A 26,192-nucleotide genomic window follows, 5' to 3' on the forward strand; every position below is an offset into this window, starting at 1 on the left:
TGCAGGCCTGCAAACAAGTTTATTGTCAGGCGCGCGGGGTGGCCTCTCGCCTGGATGTCAGGCGCCCCGTGTCCAGCCTGGTTACACCGTGAACATCAGCCACCAGGGCCCACGTGCGCTGCGTCACGGGGAATGGGTCCTCGGCAGGAGGGGGCCTGAGTGACCCGGGGGGCCCAGGACCCACGCCTCTGTCCGCACCCCCTCCGTGCTGAGTCACGTGGGTGGGTACAGCGACCAGACGCTGATGCGCTGGTCCCCGGAGCCTGCGGCCAGCAGGCCCGTGGCGTCGAAGGCCACGCAGTGGACGGCGGCACTGTGGAAGGCCAGCACGGCCAGCGGCCTCATTGTCTTCCACTGGAACACGCGGACACGGTGGTCCCAGCCTGCAGTGGCCAGGATCTTGCTGTCTGGCCGGATCTTGAGGTCGGCGATGCCAGGGTTGGTGAGCTCGTGGGTCCCACGCACCTGTGATCAGAGAGGCAGGGAGACGTCAGGCGGCTCCTTAGATCGATTCCTGACATGCCCCTAGGACATTCTACTCCTGGACGGCCTGCCCCCGCCGTCTGGGACGCCCCTCCTCCTCCCTGTCCATGGTGACCAGCAGCCCTGTGTGCCCCACGCCCTCTGCCCCTCTTGCCCAGGAATTGAGGCTCAGGGCTCAGTGCCCCAGCACCAGAGCAGCCACTCCTCTGCTCCAAACGCAAGGCCCTGCGGAGCAGGCAGAGTGCACAGAGCAGGCCTGCGCCCCAACTCATAGGCAAGGACCTGCCCCTGCCTCTCCCGGGAGCTCTAGCCCTGGAATCCGAGCCGTGGATTCACTGGAACCCATGTGGCCTGCTTTGGGGGGCTGTTAACAGTGGGGACCGAGAGGGGGTCCCTGCAGGGCAGGGTGCGTCCAGGCCAACGTCACTGCCTGGGAGGGACCCAGGGCGAAGGGGGGACCTTCCTCCTCCTCCTGGAAGCTGGGAATGCCCGGGCTGGAAGAGATGGGCTACCCTTCCTGCCGGCACCGGGGATGGTCAAGGGGGCAGGGCCCTGTCCTTGGGTGTGTGGGCAGCGTCTCCCGCCCCCCGGCCTGTGCAGCCTGCTACCAGCTTCGGCAGGGCACCCCCAGCAGGGTCGGGGAGTAGGTGGGTGGGCTGCGGCCAGCAGCAGGGCAAGGGAGCGCTTGGCCGACCAGCCCGGGCATGGTGGGAGAGCCACCTGGGTGGCGTAAATCAGGCTCTTCAAGGCTGTGGACCTGCCCGAGGAAGGAGGCAGGGCGGTCTGCATACCACCTGTCTGAGGGCGGCCGCGGCCCAGAGCCCGCCTGAGGGGCAGAGCTGGGACTCCCAGGCGGGTGGGCACCCAGTGCCCTGGTGAGGATGACCCAGGGCCCAGGCACCATGAGCCTCGCTGAGCCCACCCGGACCAGGACCCTGGGGAAGGACCCGGCCAACAGGGCTCACTTGGCGCGTGACCTCAGGTGCCAGGAATGCGCTGGGCCCATCTGGTTCCCATTACCTTGCTCCGCTCTGCGCGGAGCCCCAGCTGCGTCCGCAGCGCTGGCCCGCCCGCCTGCCCGCGGGGAGATTGATTTGGGCTCGTTAGAGCTGTAGCCAGGAGGCGAGGTGAGGCACATCTCTGTTCACATGGCTCCAGGGCGACACCGAGGGCCCGCGACTCGCCCGTGGACACCAGCGTGCCCAGGCCCCCGAGGCCTCTGGGACCCGCGGCTCTGGAGACGCAGCAGCAAGTGGCCGGGTGGTGGTGCGCCCCTGGGACAGCGCTGCGCGAGGCCCAGCAGCCCCCTGCCTCCCTCTCCTCGGGGGTCCCCGTTCGTGGGCGAGCGGCACCTCGGTTCTGCGCTGCACGTGCCGCAGGCGCTCTAAGGCTTAAGTTCCTGTGTCTGCTCCCCCCACAGCGCGGCCCAGGTCAGGACCTGGGCGAAGACAGCGGGAGGGGGGGGCCTGGGGCCGCAGTGGGTGGGGCCCTCCGGGCAGCGGCCTGGTCCCCAGACCTCGGCCACTTGGGCTGAAGTGCAGGGGACACCCGGAGGGGAGCAGCACCCCACGGTGTTGGGGGGGCTGCCTCGGCCCCACCAGGCAGGAGCAGAGGCGGAGGGCACCCTCACACCCACCTGGCGGGCCCTCCGCCCTCGGTGAGCGATGACCGCGGCACGGCCCCGCCCACCTCGGGGGTGTCGACTCCCGCCACCCGTGGCCGGGACCCCAAGGCCTTGGTGACTGGAGAATCCGCACCCCACAGCAGAGTCCCTGTGGGGAGGCGGTCTGCCCCACCGCACGGGGCCGAGGGCTCGCTGGGACACAGGCCGGGCAGCCGCTGTGCTGGTCCGTGAGCGTGACAGAGGCAGGGCTGCAGGGGCGCCACCCTGTCCGTGGGGACACGGGGCCCGGCTCAGGCACCACCCGCGGCCACGGCCACTCACTCTGCTTCCAGCGCAGGCCTCCCGAGGGGGCGCCTTTCCGGAAGCCGGTGCCCCTCCAGCCACTGGAGTCCAGCCTTGGTCTCCGCTCTTACCTGGGGCTCCACCCTGGCAGCCCTGCCCTGGGGGCGGCAACGCCTGCAGGCAAGAGGCCTGTCTCCACCTCTGCCGGGCCCGCCTCCCCGAGTGCAGGGCCTGCTCTGGCCGTGGGGGTCTGGGCTCCTGCGCGAGGCCCCCCTGCGGAGGGTCTGAGACCCCCTCCTCTGTGGCCTCTAGTCTGCGAGGAAGCCCAGGACACACAGCCCAAGAGGGTGCAGCCAGTGTCCCACGCGGCTGCCCTGGGGCCCTGCGTCCCCACACCCGGGCCCTCAGAGCCGGCCGTGGACAGGTCTCAGCCTCCGGAGGCTTCCTGGCTAACCAGGGCTCCCGCCCCCGCAGAAGCCAGCATGCACCCAGGCTCCCCGCAGGGCTGGGCACTGGGCACCCAGACGTGCTCCCCGGGGCTGAGCGGCCGTGGAGGGCGGGCGAGGCTCCGGTCACATTGCCCCGAGGCCCCCACCCCCCGGGCAGCGTGCAGACGGCTACAGGCGCCTCACCAGGGGATTTCTCCACGTACGGTTAGGTTTTTTTTTTTTTTTTGATTAATCAGTTCCTTACTGACCAAATTCCTCTGAGTTTTCAAACTGGATTGCACAGCCCGGATCCCACATGCCTTTCCCCTAGATGGACGAGACGTGACCGCTGTCGGCCACAGCCCAAGAGAAACCCAAGCTCTGTGTGCAGCTCAGGAGCGCGGCCCCTCGCCCGCCGCCTGCCTGAGCCGGCCCCGATGATTAATTAGCCGGGGGCCTGCACCAAGTCCTTTTCATGCCTAAATATTGTTTCAGCCCATCAGACCGCCGGCGCAGAGCAGGATGGATGGACCCTCGGCCTGGCCCGCTGACCTGCAGTGCCTGCTGTCCCTCCAGGCTCCAGACGGCCAGCGCCTTCTCCGCGGAGCCCGACACGCCCCTGGCCCTCCGCGGGTCCAAGGCCAGGCCCATGACGGGCTCCGAGTGGCAGGCAGCGCGGCTGCACACCTTCCGCATGGAGACGTCCCACAGGGCCAGCGAGCCGTCCTCGTAACCGGCCAGGAGCAGCGGGCGGGGGCTGGACTCGGCCTGCGGGGACAGCGGGGCGTCAGCACCAGTGGAGAAGGGGCTGGGGACGGGCCGGCCGCCCCGCCGGACCCAGGCGCCCGACACGCAGTCTGGGCCAGTGCCGGGGGACGAGGGGCACACCGGCCTTCCGGCTCCTTCCCACCGCTGACATGCGCGCCCACCCCTGGGCGGGGCCGGCCACCTGTCTGGCAAGCCGGCCAAAGAAAATCGCGAGCTCCGTCTCCATGAAAAATGAACCTTCTGCAGTTTGTCAACGTCGCCGTGAGCCCCCGCCTCCGACCGCCAGGCCCACAGAGTCAGTGCCCCGCCCGCCGCGTGATGGATGAGGGTGCGGGTCAGAGGCTGCACAGCGGCCGCGGGGGGTGGGGGTGGGGGCGTATGAACCCCAGGCCAGCCTGGCACCAACCGGGAGTGGATGCCCTGCGCCTGGTGGCTGCCCCGGGACCGCTGGCCGAGCTCCCGGGTCTCAGCGGTGACTGAGAATGCCCGCCCCTCAGCTGGGCCGCGGGACTTCCCTGACCAAGGGCTCAGCGGCCACCCTGGGCCCTGGAAGGCCAGCGGGGGCCTGGCCCGGGGTTGCCGCAGCCCCGAGGAGGGAGGCTGGCGCTGGACGCAGCCTGGGCCGTGCTGGAGATGGCCCTCCCTTGGGCCCAGGGCTGCACCGCAGGTGAGATGAGGGTGCCAGGGAGCGAAGGGGGCGGGGAGCCCCGCACAGGCCCACCCGGGGTCTGGAGGGACGGAAGGACCCGTGCGCCTGGTTTCCCGACGCCCACAGGAGCACCCAGAAGAGACAGGAAGAAAGTCCGAGGAAGCGGCCGTGAGGATGGCTGGGCCTGGGTCCACCCCTCGGGGGCTCTGCCCTGGGACCCTGCCGCCCCCGCCCGCACGCTCCCCCTGCACTGGGGGCCGCCCCGTGCCTGGGCTGGGGTGCCCGGCTGAGTGAGGGCTGCACGCTGCTGACCTGTCCAGGCCCCACGTGGTGGTGGGGGCACCAGTCAGAGCTCCCGGCCCAGGGCCCACACCCCCTGTGCTGAGGCCCCCAGGACCCCCACCGCACACAGGGTCCCCGCCGCCCGAAGACCGCGCGGGCAGGCCCACCCCACTCACTCAGCATCCCCGCCAGCCCCTGGGTGTGCCGGCCACAGGGGCCCCAGCACCTCAGGGTTCCTGGGGAGCCTGCTGGCCAGACGGCGGGCGTTGGAGGGCCAGCTTCCAGGTCGGGTGTGCGTGAGCCCTGACCTCCCACGTGACCATCCTCCTCACAACACAGGCCGTCCGTTCTCAGGAGCTGGACAAGGCCTCTGACTGACTGGTCAGGGGCCCCGCCACACTTGGATCCGTCAGCGGTAGGCAGTCCGAGGCCCAGGCCTGGAGATGCGTCCAGGGCCAACTCTGAGCCAGGGGCTCTGGGCTGGATCCGCACCAGCCAGCGCAGCTCGGCGGGTCCTGTCAGCCGTGTCGGTTCCCTTGACGAGTTTGTACATCCTGTTTCTAACGTGGTTCTGATGGAATTCTTACATGATTAGACAACGACGCTAACAGCGTCTCCAGGGAGAGTGAGCGGATGTGCTGCGTCCCCTCTGGGGCCTGTGAGCACCCCCGTCCCCCCGCCAGCCTGGCACCCACAGCCTCGCTGTCTAGGAGTCTCGGGGCCCACAGCTGCCCACGCCCCCCGTCCCCACCCCCACCAGCCCGCACCCACAGCCTCGCTGTCCAGGAGAATCTCGGGGCCCACAGCTCCCCATGCCCCCGAGGGCTGCTCTCAGTTCAGAAGCTGCGGGGGCAGCGAGTGTGAGGCAGGGCCAGGAGTGGGGTGCACAGGCCCGTTCACTCCGCAGGGCCGTGTCTTAACTGCAGGGCTGGACGGCTCCCCTGGTCCCAGCGGCCCCAGTAAGTGGCCCGCTCCCCGCGGCGTCTGTGACAGCAAGGACACCACCTGGACCCTGGAGTGCGTGCCCTGGGCCGTCCACTCGCTGCCACCAGAGCAGAGATGCCGTGGTGACCGAGGCCGACCCCACCCCCGCCGCAGCCTCGGAGATGCCTCCCGCCCGCGTGTGGTCAGCAGATCAGCTGAGTGAGGAGGACACGGCCGCTGGACAGCGCTGAGTCCCCCACGGGCTGGAGGGCTGAGCAGCTCGTCCAGCGATCGGAGGCCACGGGGCTTGCACAGTGGGCCAGCACCGCCCCCACTAGCCCACGCAGACCAGAGGGCAGCACGTGGCTCCCCGGGAGGTGGCCGCCGACCCCCACCGCCCGCAGGGTCTGCAGGCGCCCTCACAGCAGGAGCTGGGCAGGCTGGGCATGGCAAGGCAGAGGAGGAGGGGGACCAGGAGCTCCGTCCCCAACGGGCATGACTCACGCCCGGGGGCGTGGCTGGGGCGTGGCCGGGCACAGGGCCTTACCTGCCAGAGCTGCAGGCACATGGGCATGCCCAGCCTGGCCCCCGCCTCGGGCTTCAGGCAGCTCACCAACGTCTTGGACGGCAGCTCCAGAATTTGGACCTGACGGTAAGAAAACAGGCGCGTCTGGGCTGGAGCCGGGTCGAGGCTGGGCCGCACACACAGGAGGCCCAAGGCTCCGCTCAGCGCTGCGGGCCTGTCTGCGCCTCCGCACGACCCCCTGGGCCCCAGGCCGTGCAGGGCGCACGTGTCACTCCCTGGTGACCCGCGGGGCCCTCGAGGGCATCGTGCCTGGGGCCTCCCTCGTGTTGACCTCCCAGCTGGGCGGGCGGCTCGGCCCTACATGCTGACTCAGCGCCTGGCGCTCCTGCCCTCCTGGCGCCCCCGCCCGGCTGGGCCTCACATGAGGACGGCCTGGAGCCTCCGGGCTGTCCTGGGCCCAGTGCCCGCTGCTCCGCCCGCGTGTAGCCTGTGCTCAGAGTCGCCCAGGCCAGCACAGACCCTCCTGGGTGCCCTGACTGGTGGCCTCCCTGCGGGCGAGGCACCATGGGCAGTGTGCCCACAGGGGTCTCCAGACGGCGAGGCCGTGGTGTAGATGGTCTGCGGCATCAAGAGGACGGACGCCTGCTGGGAACGCAGGACCCCCGGGAGGGACTCCGGTGAACCAGAGGTGCCGAGGTGTGGTGCGGGGGGGACGCTCTCACCAACACCACACAACGTGATGCCCCCCACACCGTCGCGCCTGCAGGGCTAGCTTCTGCCCCGCACACCTTGTTCTCACTGCTCCAAAGACGCAGAAAAGGACCTGAGCCGTGAGAGGGCCGCCCCGCCATGAGCTAGAAAAGCGAGCCATCCCCACGGCAGCCACGAGGCTCAGGAGAGGCGCCAGCAGGACAAAGGACGCTGGGAGGACGCAGAGGCCCAGGGTGTGGCCCGAAAGTGACTGGGCAGACCAGGAGGACGTGGAGGCCTCTCGGGAGAGGTCCCCCAGGCCTCAGGCGTCCAGGCTTACCCCAGCCAAGGGCAGGGCCCGGGGGCCGAGCGCCTGCATTTCAGGGGGACTGGCTGGGGCGGGGACGGTGCTGGTGTGAGAGCACTTGGCTGCGGTCCCTGTGGTCAGAGGTGCAGGGGGACCTCCTACACACCGATGCTCCCGCCTGGCATCCGAGGGCACTTTCTGCTTCCAGAAGGATGTCTGGTTTAGGCAAGCGTGGCCACCCAGACGGCCGGGCAGGCGGGGCGGGATCACGTCCTGGGCCTGAGGCCTGAGTCCAGGCGGGAACACAGGGAACGGCCCGCTCCCAGGAGGCGCCCAGCCCCAGGCCCAGACCCCGCCGCCTGCTCGGGAAGGGCAGGCACGGAGGAGGCTCAGCACTGTCTCACTGCTGCCGCGGGAGACCATGGAGCCCTCTCTCTTCACATTAATAAAACTCGTAACAGGTTTTTGGCAAATTGGCAACAAAAGCACATGTAGCTCCTAATTGGAGATTTAAGCGCCTCAGCGAACAAACAGACGCCTGTCCCTGCCTCGTTATTTATGAGCTGGGTCTGCTCTGAGATTCGCGGCTCCTCTTGGGCGCTGGCCAAACTTCCTGGGTGCAGGGCTCGAGTGCCCGCCCAGCCCTGCCTGCCAACTGGCCCTCAGGGAGCAGGGACAAGGTGGGGGACGGAGAGGGTGCCACCCCCAGGCCCAGTTGGCCAGTCCCCCAAGGCCCCACCCCCAGGCCTCCCTGACCCAGCCCTGCTCAGCCTGCGCCCCCCGACAGTGACCCTGGGGCCCTGCTCTCTGACGTCCCCTCTGTCCAGCGGTCGCCACCCTGGTGTGTGTCCCCCAGCAGCATCCCAGCCCTGCCCAAGGCCTCACGTCGGCGCTCAGTTCTGACTCTGAAAGGCCGCCTCCCCTGCTGGCCCGGCTCTGAGGCCCACCTGGACCGCACGGGGCCTGCCCGCTCCTGACGCCCTGAGGGCCTCCCGAAGACCCCAGCCTACCTGGGCCCCCTGCCCGAGCCCACCACCAGGGACACCCAGGCGACCAGGCCACGGCTGCTCGGAGACCCCGGAGCCGCCTGGGGCTCACTCACCTCATCACTGCCCCTCCCGGGCACGGCCAGCGTCCAGCGCTGCGGGCCCTCGGCCAGGACGGAGGCCCTGCAGAAGCCCACGCTCTCCAGGCGCACGGCGTCCACCACGGCGCCCCTGCCTTCCGCCAGGTCCCACACGCACAGCTGCAGGTCGCGGCCCTGGCTGCTGCAAAAGGGGGCGGCTGGGGCTCCCGGTGGAGGCCACGGGGCGGCGGGGGCCCCCTCCCGGGGAGGCCACGGGGAGGCCACGGGGCGGCGGGGGCCCCTCCCGGGGAGGCCACGGGGCGGCGGGGGCCCCCTCCCGGGGAGGCCACGGGGCGGCGGGGGCCCCTCCCGGGGAGGCCACGGGGCGGCGGGGGCCTCCTCCCGGGGAGGCCACGGGGCGGCGGGGGCCCCTCCCGGGGAGGCCCCGGCTCCTGCGCTGACAAGGACCACACTCACACCTGCGGCCCCGACGTGCCAGCTTGGGGTCCACGGCAGACGGGGGGCCGACACCGAGGACCCAGCGCGCCGCCTGGCATTTACGCCCAGAAAGGCTGGGCCCTCAGACAGCTCAAGCCTGTGTCCCTGCAGCAGCCCCTCGCTGGCCCTCGGGTCTCCCGTCCGAGGAACCCAGGAGGAGGGGGACTATGTACACACCCCTGGGGGATGAGGCATGGATGCGGAGGGGCTCCTCCCGAAGGCCTGCCTCAGCAGTCCGACCTGAGGACCCCGGGGGTCCAGAGCAGGAGGAAGGGCCCGCCCACGGGCACAGGTGCAGGCTTGGGTGTGCAGGCCGGGCCGGGGGGTCTGCGGGGCCTGGTGAGGCCGGCCCGGGCCCCAGCTTTGTCCTCCAGCCTGACATGAAAGGGCACCTTCCCTTCAAGGGCCATGTAGGAGGCTGGACGTGCAAACACAGCTGGGCCCCGGCCGCCACTGCAGCAGCGCACACCTGGCCCCTCAAGCACCTGTGTGCTCTGTGTCCTGCCCAGCGGGGCACCGCAGCCAGCTGTCATGCATGCACGCCAGCACCCCCACGACTGCCCTGCACGCGTCCGCAGGCTGGCTCTCCAAGGGGCCCGCCTCCCGTGGGGGCTCCCCCAGGACAGCCCAGGGTGCTTGGGGGAGCAGGGGGCCCGGAAAGGCCTACACCTCCACTCAACACCTGGGAGGAAGGCTGCGGTGGCTCAGCTGGGCCCTCGGACACGGCCCCTACTCCAACCATCATGGAGAGAGCGAGGGCCATGTGCAAGGGGTGAGTCTGCGCAGCTCGGGGGACGGGTCGAGGACTTGCGGGGACTAAAGGAGCACACGGCCAGGGCACGGCCCCCAGACTCGGCCAGCCTCAGCCGCCCCAGGGCTCACGAGAGGCTTGTGTCCAGCACAAAAGTGCTTTGAAGGCCCCTGGGGCCTACAGGCCTTGTTTTCTGGGGACCAGCCTCCATGGTGCTCCAGTGCCCAGGCTTCAAGTCCAGAGCCCCAGAGCTGCCCTGTCTGGGAGTTCCGGGGCAGAGAGTGCCCGGAAAAGCCCTCTGACGTCTCAGCTATCTGTGGGTGAGACCCCTGGACATGGGCAGAGAGCCCCCAGACAGCAGGCACTCTGGCAGCGGGGTCCCCACCCTGCCTGCACCGTGCCTGTCTCCAGGGGAAGGCGGAGGCCCCCAGCGTGCCCTGCACCCCCCAGCGCCCTCTGGCCGCCTCTTGGCCGACCGCCTAGCTGGGGCTTGTCCCATCACCTCTGCAGGCCCCTGCCCTGCCGCCAGCCCCCAGCCCCTCCTGGGACACACAGGCGAGGCCCACTGCGGCCTCCCCGCCCCAGGTCAGCACCACGGCCCACCTGAGGAGCTGGGGGCCCCGGGGTAGCGTGTGCAGCCAGGTCACACACTGGCCCCCGTGGCCGTCCAGGGCAGCGAGCGGCCTCCGTGTCTCCAGGTTCCAGATGTGCACCAGCCCACGCAGCGACCTGTTCAGACAGCACGGTCAGGGCCGGGGCGCGGTCAGGGCCGGCCTTGGGGCGGGGGCGGCTGCTTTCAGGCTCAGAGCCAGGGAGGGCTGCCGCCAGACCTGGGGGGTCGGGGGCTGAAGCCAGGCTGCTGTCAGGCCTGGGGGGCAGTCTGGAGTCAAGTCGGGGGGGCGCCTGCAGTCAGGCCCGGGGGTTGGGGGGTGGGCTGGATTCAGGCCTGGGTGTGGGGTGGGGGCCAGGGGGCACCACTTGGCCGGTGAGCAGGCGCTCCAGCCAACAACTCGCAGGGGACGGCTGGCCACAGGCGCCCAGGAGACACGACCCACTTCCAGGCAGGGCGGCGGCCTGGGGCAGCTCTCCTCTGGGGAGCGGATGCTGGGAGAGGTGCCCTACGTGCTTGTGGGGCGGCCGAGCGGGCGGCAGCCTGGGCCCTTCCCACACCCCCTCCTGGCCGCCCGGGCGGGGCACTCACCCTGAGAGGAGCAGCGGGCGTCCCTGGGCTCCACTGCAGAAGTGCAGCGCACGCACGGCCGAGCCAGCACCGCGCAGAATGAACTGCGGGTCGGGCGCGGGGGCCGCCATGCGCTTGCCTGTGGAAGGAGGGGGGCCTACATGGCCGCGGGCTCCTTGGGACGGCTCCCGGCCGACAGGCCCCCTTGCCTGGAGCCCCCACCCTGCCCTCCATGTCCCCCAGGGGGCCCCTCCTGCCCAGCCCTCCCCGCGTAGTCAGAGGCACGCAGGCCTGGTCCTCACAGGGCTGTGGGCTCGGCCCCCCACCCCCGCCCCAGCAACGAGCCAGCCGATGGCCTTGTCCAGCCTGGACCCTGCACACCGCCACCCAGGGGCGGAGCAGCGGCTCCCACGGTGTGCGGGCAAGACGCGGGCCGGTCTCCTGCCACCGCCCAGGGGGGCTGCTCTTACAGAGCACGTGTCTCGTGAGCAAGGCCTGTGGGCCCCCCAGAGGAGGGGCTGCCGGGGCCCCTCTGAGCCCCTCTGACCACCCTGCCCCAGTCCTGCTGGAGGCCAAGCCACGGCCTCCCGTCTGCCTGCAGGTCCTGAGCCAGGTTGAGGGCACGGCAGGGAGCAGAGCCCGGTGCGGCTGAGGGGCCGTCCTGCTGGGCCCCGGGACAGTCCCCCCAAGTCTGCACACAGCCGTCAGTGCCATGGGGCAGGGCTGAGGGCGCCCACAATGCAGGCCCCAGGCACACACAGCGCCGCAGAGGCCCAGCCTGCGCTCGCCATCGCCCGCGGCCTGACGGGAGTTTCCAGAACCTGCACGGGGCTGGCTCCAGCGGGTGAATCAGGCCCCCCGCCAACCGCTTCCCGACGGAAGGACGCGGGGAGCAAACCTGTCACGCTGTTGTTGGACGCTCAGGCCAAGACAAAGCCTCAGCAATTAAGGGCTCCAGCGTTTCAGGCGATTAAAGTGAACGCTTTATTCGAACACTAATTAATTCTAGCTACATATTTTCCCCATGACAATACCCGTGATGACTTGATTTATGATGCCTAATTATTCTTTATTAATCTAATTGAGAATAATCACATCACCCCATCTCCTGGCAGGGGGCCGCCCTGAGCGGTGAGCACACGGCCGCCCGGCGGCCTCGACCCTGGCCTGTCACTCTCCCCTTCGGCAAGCAGAGGAGTCCGACAGCTAATCCACAAAGCACAGGCCTGGGTCTGCGAGACACATTCCTTCAAAAATTAAAAAGGGAGAATCTGACGGCTCTTCCAGCACTGTGACACTCGGCCCCAGAGGCCCCTAGGTGAGGCAGCCGAGGGGCTGACGCTGTGCAGGGGTCCTGGCCTTCTGCGGGGCCCCCACTCCCACCCCGTGTGGGCAAAGTATGGGGCAGGAGGGGCAGGAGCCTGCGGCTGACCCCAGCCTCGTGTCCCGGCCCACGGACAGGGCCCAGGGCGCTTGGGGGCAGGTCATCTCACAGGCTGAGCTAGAACTGGAGCTGCGCCCACAGCTGCCTGACGCTGCCCCGCAGCTCTCAGCCACCTCAGGCCCAAACCGCAGCCTGAGAGTCATTCCCGAGGACCCCCGACACCAGGCCTCGGCGGTTCACTCGAAGTGCCCAGGGCAGGCCCCCGTCAACAGGGGCCCTGCAGGGGCCACAGGTGTGGAGGGACCGAGCAGAGGGCAGGGTTGGGGCAGACGACGCTGCGCGGCTCTGAGGCCCGAGACGGCCTGAGCTACATGGAGCGTGGCCCGCTCAGATCCGGAGAGGCCCGGGTGGGGGGAGGCTACTGGGGGCAGGGGGTGAGCTGGGGCTGCAGCAGAGACGCTTCGTCATGGGGGACACGCAAGGACAGGCATCCACCACCTCCAGGGGGACAGGAGCGGGCAGGACCCCATCCACCACCTCCCAGGGGCGGCGGGAGGAGCCCGTCCACCCAGGCCTGTAGGAACCTCCCGACGCACCCACAGGGGCCCAGAGAGGGCATTCAGCTCAGACTCAGGACAGAGGTCAAGGTCCGGGGAAATGGCAGGGCAGCTCTTCTGAATTCAGAGTAAAGAGCACACTGGCCACATGTGGGCCTCAACGAGGTCCTGGTTCACATCGAGAGTCCAAGATAGAAAAGGATAAAACAGACTCAAACATTCAAAGGAAACTTCAGCACAGCAGCAGCAAAGAAAACCAGCAGTCAGAACTCAACAGGCTCCATGGACACAAGCAGCAACCCATCAGAGAAAGTTCCATCACAGCCCCAACTAAGAAGATAAAAGACTCAACCAGGAATTGTCTACCTGTTGCACATCAAAAGAGCTGAAAACCTAAAGCATCTTTAAAACACGCGGCAGTCTTCAAGATGAAGGGAGAGCTGCATGCCAGACAGAAAGCTGGGTGAAAGACGGAAGCGGGCAACGCGCACGCCGAGACAGGTGGGCAGAGCCGCTCCCGCCCGGGACCGATGCCGCCCCAGCGGCGCTGGTTCTGGCCCGGATGGAGCGGGCTCGATGCTGCCTCTCGCCTCTCTCTCCGGCGACTGCAGAGAAAACCTCCAGGCAAAACAGAAATGGAGAAGTGAAGGGCGGCAGACAGACTTTGGAGGCAGGCAGGAACTTGGAGAGCTGAGCTGAGTGGGGACGAGCTTCCTGCTTCTGTGTTTGCGTCCTGGGGCACTGCCTTCAGGCTGGGTCGGGCTGCAGGGCTGTGAGGCAGGGGTGGCTAAGACTTGGAGAGGAACTAGGTTCAGTGCAGGGAAAAGTCTGAATCCCGGACTGAGCTAAAAGCGTAACACGTGGCACAGAGAGAGTGTCATACAGCCACCAGGACCCAGGGTTCTGGAGTCTGGGTCTGAGTCCCCGATGGAGTCTGGGATGGCATCTGCTTCTCCCCTCTCTCGGCCCTGCCCCAGGCGCGGCCCCGGAGAGGGAGCTTCGCGGGAGAAGTGGCTCTGAGGTTGCCCCAACTTTGTGGCCAGAGGGACTGCACAGAAAGCGCCCTGCCAGACCCTGTGTGTGAGACAGACGGCAGAGAGCAGAGGGCTACAGACAGACAGGCGGTCATGGTATGAACCCCGGAAAGCCCGCGCTCACCTCTGAGCTGTGCAGGGTGGGACGGACCCACAGCAGCGCCAGCGTCAACACCTGAGCTGGGACCTCTGAACGCTGCCCAGGGCGGGACGGACCCACAGCAGCGCCAGCGTCAACACCTGAGCTGGGACCTCTGAACGCTGCCCAGGGCGGGACGGACCCACAGCAGCGCCAGCGTCAACACCTGAGCTGGGACCTCTGAACGCTGCCCAGGGCTCAGGCTGACCCGAGTGGCTGGTGCACGGCCCAAAGCAGAGCCTTGGAAGCTTTGGAGACGGACACACGAGCGGAAAGCTGCGGTCTGCGCGGGGGGCGAGGCTGTCTGACGGGGTGATGGCCTGCTGACATGACACTTAACGTTCTCCAGGGGACCCAACATAACAGCCCGTCCAGGGTATGTCCAGGGTACGACACACAGAACCAGGAAATGAGATCAATTCTCGCAGGAAACGACAATTTACAGATGCCAACCTTGACGGTTCTGAAGCTGGGAACATCAGATAAGGGCTTTAAGCGGCTTTTATGATTGTACTCCGTGGGCAAAGGGAAACACTTGAAATGAACAAAGGGAAGTTCCCAGCAGACAGGCTCCTGGGGCTTCCCTGGCAGTCCCGTGGCTGAGCCATCACAGTCCCGGTGCAGGGGCCCAGGTTTGATCCCTGGTCAGGGAACTAGGTCACACAGGCTGCAGCTAAGAGCTGGTGCGGGCAACTAGTAAATTCAGATAAATCTGTGCGTGTGTGAACCTAAAAAAAGAATATATGAAGTGGCCAATCAGGACGTGAGAACAGCCTCACCGGCCCTGTGCTTCAGGGGAATCAAGGGACAGACGCAGCCATGTGCCCTGCAGGCTCACAGGAGTGGCCAGTGCTAAAGACAGGCCACGCCGCCGGCCGCTGGGACGCATGTGAAGCGGGGGAACTCTCCTAGGAGCATACTGGTCCAGTCACTTCAGAATACAGTTTGGCTGCGTCTCTAGAAAAAGGCCCCCCACCGGGGACGGTCCTCACACCCACGGAGGCCGAACACACAGTGATGGCCGCTACACCCCAACAAAGCAGGGCTGACCAGGCTCCCCACGGGTCAGCCTCAAGCTCGCGGAAAAGCGGCCGGTGGAGGAGAGGGGACACCGCGACGCTGTTTAGCCGGAACTGTAGAAAGGGCAAGACACCCAGCGGCCACAGCAAGCAGCTGAGGGCACCTGGGGAGGGCTGGTGCGGGGAGCAGGAGGCTGTGTGAGGCCGGGGGTCGGGAGGAGGCCCTGGGCACTCCCCCAGGACGGCGTGCGCGTGTCTCCGGGGCCTGTGTGTCTCCGGGGCGGCGAGGCGCACATGGGTGCTGGAACTGACCCGGTTTCCTCCTTCAAGTGTGTGCGTGTCACTGCACGTCAGTGTCATTGAAAGCCACTGAGCAGCACCGAAGCCAACGGCACGGGCAGACACGTCGCCTGTAAGACGCGCAGATGGGGACACGCAGCTCAGCGCCCTTAGCCGTGGGGAAATGCAAGCAAAAGCGCCATGGCTCAGGGGAGGCCGGCAGAGCCGCTGCAAGGATGGAGCCGCACGCAGGCCCACAGCCAGCTGGGAGATCCTGGGCCGGAGCAGCAGAGGAGCGTCGCCAGCGCTGCGACCGCAGGACATCGGCTCTGCAGAAACGAAACCGTGCCTGAGCGGCCAGCTCTGCTCACAGCATCTCTCAAATGCAAGCTGACCGAATAGCCACCCACCCTGAGTGATAGTGCGGGAACCCAGGACTGAGCGCAACGCTGTGGACGCATCCAGGGGAACGGGAGCAAGGACCAGCCTACCCTCTGCACGGCCCGGTGTACTGCGCATGCTGGAAACGGCGGGTGCCAGGGCTCGGGGGTCAGGATCGGGGGTGCGCGGAGGGGAGGGGCCTCTGAGGGGCTTTCTGCCTGCGTGTTGGAACTCCCCGTAAGCATGTGTCACAAGGATCAGCCTGAGGCCACGGTGATGAAAAAACAGCTGAAGATATGGGCCAGCGGGCAGAGACCCGCGAGGAGGTGGGCCAAACCCCACCCCAGAGGCTGCCTTCCTCTGGGGAGACGGGGCCCGTGTGGACAGACGTTCCCGGGGTACGTGCGATGGCCGTTTATGTGGGAGGTCCTGCTCCCCGAAACCCAAACCCCAGGCCTGTCCTGAGGAACACAGGTGGCAAGTCCCAGCTGAGGGCACTTGCTCAGAACTGTCTCGGGTGCCACAGCCCACAGGAGCCCCCACGGACGCGACGACTGGAATAAGCCCAGGACTCGGGGGCCACAGCGCGTGAGATCGCTCATCCTGCACGGGACGGCCGCGCCACCTGGGGGTGAGCACCCTCCTGCCATCCCCAAGGAGGCCGATCTCCAAACAACGTGGCTCAGGGAGTATTTGGGGACTGCTTCTCAAGTGACTTACCACCAAGATATTTTGAAAACCCAGCTTCCTTCCTACATTTTCTGGTTTTAGATCCAATTTCTCACTCCAGTTAAGGTGACTTTAAACAGACTCACTGCCAGCTTTAAGAGCTTTTCCTATTTAAAGTGATTTCCCACCCTAGTTTTGCCCTAATAGACTTAGACCCTAAAATGGGCTAGAATGGGTGAACTTAACTCAGGTGACCATTATAACTACTGCGGGCAGGAATCCCGCAGAAGAAATGGGCTAGTCATCATAGTCAACAAAAGAGTCCGAAACGCAGTACCTGGATGCAATCTCAAAAACGACAGAATGATCTCTGTTCGTTTACAAGGCAAACCATTCAGTATCACAGTAATGCAAGCCTATGCCCCAACCAGTAACGCTGAAGAAGCTGAACTTGAACAGTTCTATGAAGACCTACAAAACCTTCTAGAACAAACACCCCAAAAAGACATCCTTTTCATTCTAGGGGACTGGAATGCAAGAGTAGGAAGTCAAGAAACACCTGGAGTAACAGGCAAATTTGGCCTTGGAGTACAGAATGAAGCAGGGCAAACGCGAACAGTTTTGCCTAGAGAACGCCCTGGTCACAGCAAACACCCTCTTCCAACAACACGAAAAGACTCTACACATGGACGTCACCAGATGGCCAACACCAAAATCAGATTCATTATATTCTTTGCAGCCAAAGATGGAGAAGCTCTATACAGTCAGCAAAAACAAGACCAGGAGCTGACTGTGGCTCAGATCATGAACTCCTTATTGCCAAATTCAGACTTAAATTGAAGAATGTGAGGAAAACCACTAGACCATTCAGGTATGACCTAAATCAGATCCTTTATTATACGGATTATACAGTGGAAGTGAGAAATAGATTTAAGGGCCTAGATCTGATAGATAGAGTGCCTGATGAACTATGGAATGAGGTTCGTGACATTGTACAGGAGACAGGGGTCAAGACCATCCCCATGGAAAAGAAATGCGAAAAAGCAAAATGGCTGTCTGGGGAGGCCTTACAAATAGCTGTGAAAAGAAGAGAGATGAAAAGCAAAGGAGAAAAGGAAAGATATAAGCATCTGAATGCAGAGTTCCAGAGAATAGCAAGAAGAGATTAGAAAGCCTTCCTCAGCGATCAGTGCAAAGAAATAGAGGAAAACAACAGAATGGGAAAGACTAGAGATCTCTTCAAGAAAATTAGAGATACCAAGGGAACATTTCATGCAAAGATGGGCTCGATAAAGGACAGAAATGGTCTGGACCTAACAGAAGCAGAAGAGATTAAGAAGAGGTGGCAAGAATACACAGGAGAACTGTACAAAAAAGATCTTCACGACCCAGATAATCACGATGGTGTGGTCACTCACCTAGAGCCAGACATCCTGGACTGTGAAGTCAAGTGGGCTTTAGAAAGCATCACTACGAACAAAGCTAGTGGAGGTGATGGAATTCCAGTTGAACTATTTCAAATCCTGAAAGATGATGCTGTGAAAGTGCTGCACTCAATATGCCAGCAAATTTGGAAAACTCAGCAGTGGCCACAGGACTGGAAAAGGTCAGTTTTCATTTCAATCCCAAGGAAAGGCAATGCCAAAGAATGCTCAAACTACTGCACAATTGCACTGATCTCACATGCTAGTAATGCTCAAAATTCTCCAAGCCAGGCTTCAGCAATACGTGAACCATGAACTTCCATATGTTCAAGCTGGATTTAGAAAAGGCAGAGGAACCAGAGATCGAATTGCCAACATCCGCTGGATCATGGAAAAAGCCAGGAAGTTCCAGAAAAGCATCTATTTCTGTTTATTGACTATGCCAAAGCCTTTGACTGTGTGGATCACAATAAACTGTGGAAAATTCTGAAAGAGATGGGAATACCAGACCACCTGACCTGCCTCTTGAGAAATCTGTATGCAGGTCAGGAAGCAACAGTTAGAACTGGACATGGAACAACAGACTGGTTCTAAATAGGAAAAGGAGTACGTCAAGGCTGTATATTGTCACCCTGCTTATTTAACTTATATGCAGAGTACATCATGAGAAATGCTGGACTGGAAAAAACACAAGCTGGAATCAAGATTGCTGGGAGAAATATTAACAACCTCAGACATGCAGATGACACCACCCTTATGGCAGAAAGTGAAGAACTGAAGAGTCTCTTGATGAAAGTCGAGAGTGAAAAAGCTGGCTTAAAGCTCAACATTCAGAAAAGTAAGATCATGGGATCTGGGCCCATCACTTCATGGCAAATAGATGGGGAAACAATGGAAACAGTGGCTGACTTTATTTTGGGGGGCTCCAAAATCACTGTAGATGGTGACTGCAGCCATGAAATGCATATTAAAAAGCAGAGACATTAGTTTGCCAACAAAGGTCAATCTCATCAAGGCTATGGTTTTTCCAGTGGTCATGTATGGATGTGAGAGTTGGACCATAAAGAAAGCTGAGCGCCAAAGAATTAATGCGTTTGCACTGTGGTTTTGGAGAAGACTCTTGAGAGTCCTTTGGACTGCAAGGAGAGCCAGCCAGTCCATCCTAAAGGAGATCAGCCCCGGGTGTTCACTGGAGGGACTGTTGCTGGAGTGAAGCTCCAGCACTTGGGCCACCTCATGCCAAGAGCTGCCTCGTTGGAAAAGACCCTGGTGCTGGGAGGGACTGGGGGCAGGAGGAGAAGGGGGCGACAGAGGAGAGACATGAGATGGCTGGACGGCATCGCCGACTCGATGCACATGGGTTTGGGTGGACTCTGGGAGTTGGTGATGGGCAGGGAGATGTGGCGTCCATGGTGTCACAAAGAGTCAGACACAACTGAGCGACTGAACTGAACCGAGACTTAGATCCATCAGTAGCTGCCCCACAGAAGGTAGTCCGCAGTCAGCTAACCAGCTGCCTGGGAACCTTTGTCAGCACGCTCGCGGCTCCTCCCGAACAGAGGGGAGTCGGGAAGCAACAGGCCTCCCTCATGGGACACGGCCCTGCCGGCGGGCATGCCCCGGGGCATTCCCTGTGGTCCTGCAGGTGGGGGACCTGAGACCCGTCCCTCTGGGCCTTGCAGGCCGCACCTGTACAGGCCGCCATCCTCACTGTCCCGATCAGCCTGGACCACGGCAAAGCCTGAGCCCAGGACTGGCTCCCGGAAGCCGTGTCATACCCGTCCTGGCTGGACAGGGGGTCTGCCCACCACCCCCGGCTCGGAGCTGCGGGGAGGTCTGCGGGAGCCCGCAACACGCCACGGCGCTCCTGTTGCTGAGGCCCATGCGTCAGCGTCCTGTCCACGGCGCTGGCTCACTGGTCGGGGCGGCCCCGCCCCGAGCAGCCAGGGAGGCCGGGCCTGCCAACGACGCTGCAGGGAAGCCTTGGTCCAGGGTCCAGGGCAGAGCCCGGCCGGGTCCCTGCAGCTCGCTCCCTGGGCCCAGGACACGCGCCAGCCTCCCTGCCCACCCGGGAGAGCCTTGGCTGCCCGTCGCGCCTGTGGAGCCCCGGCCCGGGCCGGTGCAATGGCGGGTCTGCCCGGGACCCCAACCGCACAAAGGAGCGTCTCTGGGATGGGCGGCTGGCTGTGCAGTCAAAGGCTCACGTCACAGCCCTCCCCGCCGGGCCCCTGCCCCTTTGAAGCCTCGGTGAGTGATTGAAGCGTCTCCTTTCGGAGGGCAGATAGCGCCGCGAAACCCGACTCTAAGCTCCGGGATAAAGGTAGTTTGTTTCCTCTCAGCCAGTCTGTCAACACCTCCTCAGTAATTAGCCCTAATTATTACCGAGGGCCGGCCCCCATTTGCTTATTAAATCAGAAATAGTATCGTGGCCGGCCGTCTGTCAGCGCCTGCCGGGCGACCTTGGATTCACTGGAGCCTCTGTCAGTATCCGTGGCTTCAAAGACACAGGCCTGGGAGGGGCTCAGGCAGGCAGCTCAGGGCCGCAAGGGGGTGGGGGCCAGGCCAGTGCCCCAGGCGGCTTCAGGGATCGGGGGGCAGGAACTAGGCACCCAGGGGCCCCAACCTGCACCCCGTCCCCGACCCACCACCCCTGCCTCCCAGCCTGGCGTGGCTATGTGTGGGGAGGGTGGTCAGGAGTAGCCTGACGGCCCAGCGGCCCGCCGCAGCACGGCCCACTCCCCGCGTGCCTCCATAGAGTGGTCTTACCCACACGAGCCGCAAGGGCCGACTGGCAGCGTGGGCGTGCAGCTGCCCATCGGATCCCTTGGGACGGCGGGATGGTCCAGGAGGAAATGCCAGGGTGAGGGGCCGCTGCCCCGGGAGTCAGACACGGCAGGAAGGCGGGCCACGCAGGTGTCCTCGGCTGGCTGCCGGCACGCTTAAGGGCAGGGGGCGACCCCAGCTAGCCATGGGCCGCCAGCCTGTGTGTCCCTGGTGCGGGCGTGGAAAAGCCCCCTGTTGCCCAGGACGTGGACCCATTCCCGGGCACAGGCCTCTGGGCCCCACTCCCACCAGGAGATCCGCCCCCCATGGCACAGCGCCCAGGGCTGGCCACGCTGCCTCACGGCACTCTGCAGGGCCTGGGATGCGGCCGACACCCAGGGGCTGGCACCAGGAAGCTCCAGGGAACTCGGAAGGGCCCACATCTGTGGGGGTAAAGGGCGTGCCCACTCGGGGCCCCTTGGTGGCCCGAGCAGGCTGCTCCCGCATGGGCAGGTGTTGGGGTGCAGGCTCACCCCTGCTGCTGGCCGGGCCAGTGCTGCTCAGACACACAGGGGGACAGGGAGGGGCAGGCCCGTGACGCGGAGACTGGACCAGAAGGGAGGGAAGGGGCTGGTGAGGGTGCCTTGCAGGCCAGGTGACCCGAGTCATGTGAAGGAAGGGCATTCAAACTAGGGTACAGGGAGATGTCCTGACACCACCATCGGGGGCTGAGCAGGCGGCACACGGGGCGATGCCGAAGGGACATTCACACCGGCACCTCGAGGTGGCCGGGATGCGAGACCACGCAATCCACATCGGGTGTCGACAGGCCAGCTGCGCCACCAAGCCCATGCCCATCGGAAAGGCCAGGTCAGCGGCCTGCTGCCCTCCCAACCCACAGCAGGCCAGGCTACGGCTGACCGGGCTGGACAGAGGAGAGCCGGGGGTCGCAGCGTGACCAGGCGGGGAACATCCAGCCTCCTCCGTCCGATCAGAGACGAGACGACACTCTCCCTGCCTGCGTGCTTGCTTTGCTGTGCCAGCCTCCTCCTGCCAGCTTCCCAGGGGCTCGGTGGCTAGGAATGCGCCGCAGTGCAGGGGACGTGGGTCCAAGCCCCGCATCAGGAAGGTCCCCTGGAGCAGGAAACAATGGAAGTGGCCACCCACTCCAGCACTGCTGCCTAGGAAATCCCACGGACAGAGGAGCCTGGGGGGGCACAGTCCAGGGCGTCCAAGGGTCGGACACGACTGAGGGACCGAACAGCAGGCTCCCCCGCCTGCAGACTCGAAGCTGCTCTGCTCACGAGGTGTCTGTGCCGCGAGCTAACACACGTGCAGCCAGAGGCTTTTCCGTCACGGTAGAGGGCCAGACGATGCCCGTCCACTCTACTTAAAACGCTTAACCAGCGGGTTATTCGTGCTTTCTAGAATGCCTTATCAGCTGCACTTAGGTTTCGACCGATCCTTCCTCCGTCTTCTTCAGAACTCTAAGACCCACAGGGCCCTGAAGCGCTGGCCCAGCCGCCCACAGGAGCCGGCCCTCCACCCGTCTGTGCTGACCCGCCCGAGGTGCCTCAGCGCGCGTTACCAGGACCCCCACCCTGGCCCCGAGCCTCACAACCAGTCTGCGGCTCACTCGTGCCCTCGCCGCCGGCCTGGAAGCCGGTCCTCGGGGCCACACTGCTCCCCTGCGCCCCCTGCTTCAGCCCCAACTCCTTCAGCCGGACCTCGCATGCCCCGCGGCCCAAGCAGGAGCCTCACCTGTGACGCCAGTGACAAGACTCACGGTCAGCCAGGGATCCCCCGCCCGCTTAACAGCCCCGCCCGTGTGCCGGGGACACCAGGCCGACTGCTGGAGGCCCCACCACGGGGCTCGCTGTCTGCCGGGGACGCGGCCGTCACAGCATGGGCATGCGGGCTGAGGCAGAGGCGCGGTGGGCGGGACAGCCGGGGAGGGCAGTGGGGCCCAGAGGAGACCAGACCTGGCAAGGGCCCACCTGGCAGGCGGGCAGCTGTGAGCCCCAGGGGCACCCGTCTCCACCAAGGCCCTCCCGCTTCTCCCCAAGACTGAGAACAGCCACTTCCTCCAGGCGGCCTTCCTAACTTCCTGCCCCGAGGACTGACTGGTGCGCGGGGGCAAAGCCTGGGGCAGCGGTGAGAGCAGACGCCACACAGGGGCCAAAAGGGCTGCGTGCAGGCCCGGGCACCCCAGCACTGAAGGGGTGGGGACCCGGCCGCCTGGACAGCGACAGGGATGACCCAGGGACCTCGGTCCACCCACCGGCAGCGCCCCCCGCCAGGTCCGGGGGCTCGGAGGACGAGGGGGACAGGGCAGGGACCACCACGCCGCTGCAGCTCCCCCTGGGGCAGGTGCAGGGCTCACGGGGAGCTGTCTGCGCCCAGACAACCCGAACACACGCACCTTCCGCCCAGCAGCGGGCCCAGCGCTCAGGCGCCACCCCACCGTGACGGGGGCACGTAGGCCGCTTCACTGGGGGCACCGCCACACCTGCACGGCCTGTGCTCAGATGGGGGCCGCAGATGGGGGTGGAGACAGAATGGGGGCTCTCCTGGGGTCTTGGTGGTGTTCACCGCCCCCCGGGGGGAACCTAATGGTGACTCCCGGACATCCTGGGTGAGAGGGACCTGGTCTCTGGGCAGGGGCTCGGCTGATCCTGTACACGCAGGTGAAGCTTTGGGGGTGCCTGCCCTGGCTGGGGGCGGCTGGCCCCACAGGACCAGGACTGTGTGCAGAGCTGGACAAGGCAAGAGGCCCCATGGGCCTGGGCTGCCCTCCGTGGCAAGCAGCTGCTCAGAGCGAGTGTTTCTGGACATGGAGTTGAACTAGAAACAGCAGAGGCCCAGAGCAGTGGAGCCAGGCCTGGGCACAGCGCCCGTGTTGCAAGCCGGGCCTCTGAGAACCTAAGTGAGCACTCTCACCACGGGCAGCTGTGGGGCCACCAGTGGCCGGCTCGAGGCTGGAGACAGGGCCCAGAGCATTGCAGTGCAGCACTCGGCAGGGCCGTCTGGGGCTTGAAGAACCTCCTCAAGACCTTGGGGATAAAGCCCACGGTCGTCCCCTCCCCATCGAGGCCGGGGGCTGCCCACGCCCAGGCTCGGTCCGCCAGGCGCCTGAGGCTGTCCCGGCGGTGCTCTAAGCGGGAGGTCGGGTAACTGTCCAGCTGCGCCAGGAATCGGTCCAGCAGCCAAGGTGCGCCATCGCAGGTGCCCGGGGCCGAGCCGAGCACGTACGGGGGCCCTCTCTGCGACAGCACCGCGCGCCGAGCTCGTCCGCTCCACAGTCGTGTACACACACGGGGTCCCCACACTGGACCGCTCGATCCAGGGATCCGCTGGGGGTGCGTCCACGACCCCGGGAGAGGCTCCGTACATCTGCTACCAGGCGTGTGCGTGGCACAGCTGGCCGCCACCCGGACAGCACAGCGAGGGCCCTGCCACCGGTGACGAGGCCCGCTGGGAACGGACGGGAGCTGCAGCACCAACCAGAGAGGACGCGAGGAGAGGGGCCCAGAGAGCAGGCAGAAGCAACAGACACAAGGGCAGAGGCGGCTGAAGAGGGCGCTCCAGCCAAGCGCTGAGCGGGCAGCTGACCGCGGCCACCTCAGGAGAGCCCAGGAGAGCCAACGGGACCGAAAGCCGGAGGCCACCATCCGAGACAACCTGTCCAAAAACAAGGCAGGAGAGGTGGGAAGGAGGCCCCACCATAGCCACTGGGCGGCCGGCCCCGGGCCCCACCGGACCTCTCCGTGCGAGGGGCCTGGAGGCCCACCGGGGAGGCCAAGAAGGCAGGCAAACACCGCCTGGCCCCTTCAAGGACAGGGGGTGAAGCAGCCACATCCACCCAGGAGGAGGAGGGCCCAAGCAGGTCCCCCGGGCTTCCTCGGGCAGCCTGGTCGGCTGTCAGGGAACTTCAGAAGGCTGACAACAGCATCGCCACGGGGGCCCTATGCTCGGCGAACACGGACCCCAAAGAGGCCGGTCCTCTCGCTGTGCCTGAGGCGCGGTGCTGAGTGAACTCACTCGTCTGTGGCCACACGCCAGCCACTAAGTGAAGATGCAGCTGACCCTGGCCTGAGGCCACCCTGGCCTGCTCCAGCACACAGCACCCCCAGGCACCCACGACGCGTCACCCATCCCACCCTGCACTGTCAGGCGCTCGGTGTCATGAGACCCCCAGAGCGCGGCAGCTGTTACCCGTGTGCCCTCCAGCCCACCCCCACCCCCGTCCAGACCACTGTCCCTACTCGCAGGCCAGCCACCCCCACCCCAAAGGCCTCCTCCCTGCATCCCCCGCCCTGTCAACAGCCCGCGTCCAGTCCAGCCCCTCCCGCCGACAGCTTTAATTCCGCCCGCTCTGATCACTCACTCCAAGGTCACCACGCAAAGGGCCACGTGCTTGAGCGGGCCAAAGACGCACAGAGCAGAGAAGGGGCGGTTCCCATCAGATGCACGGAGCCTGCCTGAGGGCTACCCCCTCCCCAGTCTCCCTGCAACAGGACGTCCACCTGTAGTCGGTACGGCGCTCCCGCTTCACCCCTCCGGGGGCGGTTTCGCCCGCAAGGCTCCACACCCGCCCCCTCCACCCGCCGCCCACAGACGCCGGCCTGCACTCACCTTCGGGGCGGCCCCCCGCGAGTCCACCAGTCCCCCGTCTGCCGGAGCTCCTCCAGGGGGCACGGCCTGCAGGTCCTTCCGCTCCGCACCCCAGGGTGGCCCCCGTACCTCCGTCCGCACCCACTCCTCTGTGTGCGCGTGCTGGGGTGGGAGGTCCTCCACCCGAAAGCCCGCCCCATCCTGACACTAACACCCTGGGGCGGCAGGTGAACGCCGAGCACGGCCCTGCCCAGCGACGCAGAGTCCCACCGGCCGCGGACAACGCGCCGCCCACGGAGCACTCCGGCCGCGCCCCTGCCCGCTCCGCCCGCCCGCGCTGCCTGGGGGAGCCGGGCGCCCGGCCGGCCCGGCCCTCCGCCGCATCGCGCGCCGCCACACCAGGCCCACCTACCTGCGGCCGCGCGGCGCCGCCCCCTCAAAGGCGCGCACGAGCGGCGGGACCGGCCGCGCGGGCCGCGCGCGGAGAGAAGGACGGGCGCAGACCCAGCCCGCCGGCCCTCCGAGGACCGCAGACCGGGCGGCCAGGTGCCGGCCCCGCGCCGTGGGCCCCGCCCCCCGCGTGCGCGCGCCCGCCCCCACGGCCCCGCGCCGGGCGCGGCCACGCCCCACGCCGGTCTCCCGGCGGCGCCCGCGCCTGCGCCCTGCGCTCGCGGGCTGAGAACGCGCAGGCGCTTCCGGCCCCGCCCGCGGGCGGCGCGGCGCGGGGCTTGATGGGAGCGCTTCGCGCTGGGGGCCGCGTGCGCGCGCTCGGCGGGGGCTGAGTCCGGCGGCGGACGAGGCCCCGGGCTGAGGGCGCGTCCCTTGCCCTCCGTTCCTGCCGAGCGCCAGGAGGGGTACCGGGAGGGTTGGCACAGAAGGGCTGCGTCGCCCGCCCGCCGGACGGCGTGTCCGCAGAGTGCCCGTCGCGGAGGCCCGGCCAGGGCCGAGCGCGCCCCTGCGCCCCGGAGCGGCAGGGCGGGGCCGTCCGAGGACCGTCCGCCGGGGGCGAGCCGGGGGGAGCCGGCACGGACCCCGGGAGCGCAGCCGCGGCGGCCGCCCCATGCGGGCGGGTTACCACGGCCGAGGTCACCGGGAGTGGTGTCACACGAGCCCCCTCTCTGCCCTGGTCTAGCGACTCCTTTCATGAGACCGTCCCTGAAATGTTATCTGCCTTGGCACCCAAGCTTACTTGCTTTGATCCTTGAAACGGAATCAAAGGTTACATTGTACCTTCTCAGGGTCTATGGGCCTTTCAACAGCCTCGCCAAAAATAATAGAGGTGGCACCCAGCCAGGAAACGCCTCCTGGAAGTGTGAATGAAACTTGTATTTTTCGGTTGTGTCTTTCCTAATTGACCTGATAATTTAAACTTCCTGCTTCAGAGGAGACGGGGAGTTCCCGACTGTTCGGCAGTTCAGGGAGGTCAGTGGAGAGAGCCGGCAGCTGGCTTTGTGCAAGGCACTCATGCAGC

The 26,192-nt window shown here is 65.8% G+C and overlaps 1 protein-coding gene across 4 annotated transcripts; it reads right to left on the reverse strand.

The window, feature by feature from the left end:
* On the reverse strand, nt 1-25,385 carry GNB1L (G protein subunit beta 1 like). Of its 4 annotated transcripts, none has more exons than XM_069558023.1 (8): nt 25,134-25,298; nt 23,048-23,788; nt 10,480-10,597; nt 9,882-10,007; nt 8,066-8,231; nt 5,988-6,086; nt 3,370-3,585; nt 1-465 (listed from the first exon to the last, which is right to left on the reverse strand). In XM_069558023.1, exons 3-8 carry the CDS (start codon nt 10,587-10,589, stop codon nt 214-216), a joined length of 969 nt encoding a protein of 322 aa, XP_069414124.1. In that variant the 5' UTR covers nt 10,590-10,597; nt 23,048-23,788; nt 25,134-25,298; the 3' UTR covers nt 1-213. The 4 variants fall into 4 exon arrangements, with proteins under 4 accessions (XP_069414124.1, XP_069414127.1, XP_069414125.1 ...); XM_069558026.1 differs by having other exon boundaries at nt 8,066-8,228; nt 25,134-25,292; XM_069558024.1 differs by lacking the exon at nt 23,048-23,788 and having other exon boundaries at nt 8,066-8,228; nt 25,134-25,385.
* Between the last annotated feature and the right edge of the window lie 807 nt (nt 25,386-26,192).

Source organism: Ovis canadensis, chromosome 17 (assembly GCF_042477335.2).
Source record: "Ovis canadensis isolate MfBH-ARS-UI-01 breed Bighorn chromosome 17, ARS-UI_OviCan_v2, whole genome shotgun sequence".
Taxonomy (NCBI): Eukaryota; Metazoa; Chordata; class Mammalia; order Artiodactyla; family Bovidae; genus Ovis; species Ovis canadensis.

Coding starts and splice junctions, on each gene's coding strand:
- GNB1L (XM_069558023.1), bottom strand. CDS start 10,589: ATGGCGGCCCCCGCGCCCGACCCGCAGTTCATTCTGCGCGGTGCTGGC. Junction 8,232..9,881: donor CGGGGCCCCCAGCTCCTCAG/GTGGGCCGTGGT, acceptor CCCCTTTTGCAG/CAGCCAGGGCCGCGACCTGC. Junction 6,087..8,065: donor CCGGGAGGGGCAGTGATGAG/GTGAGTGAGCCC, acceptor TCTTACCGTCAG/GTCCAAATTCTGGAGCTGCC.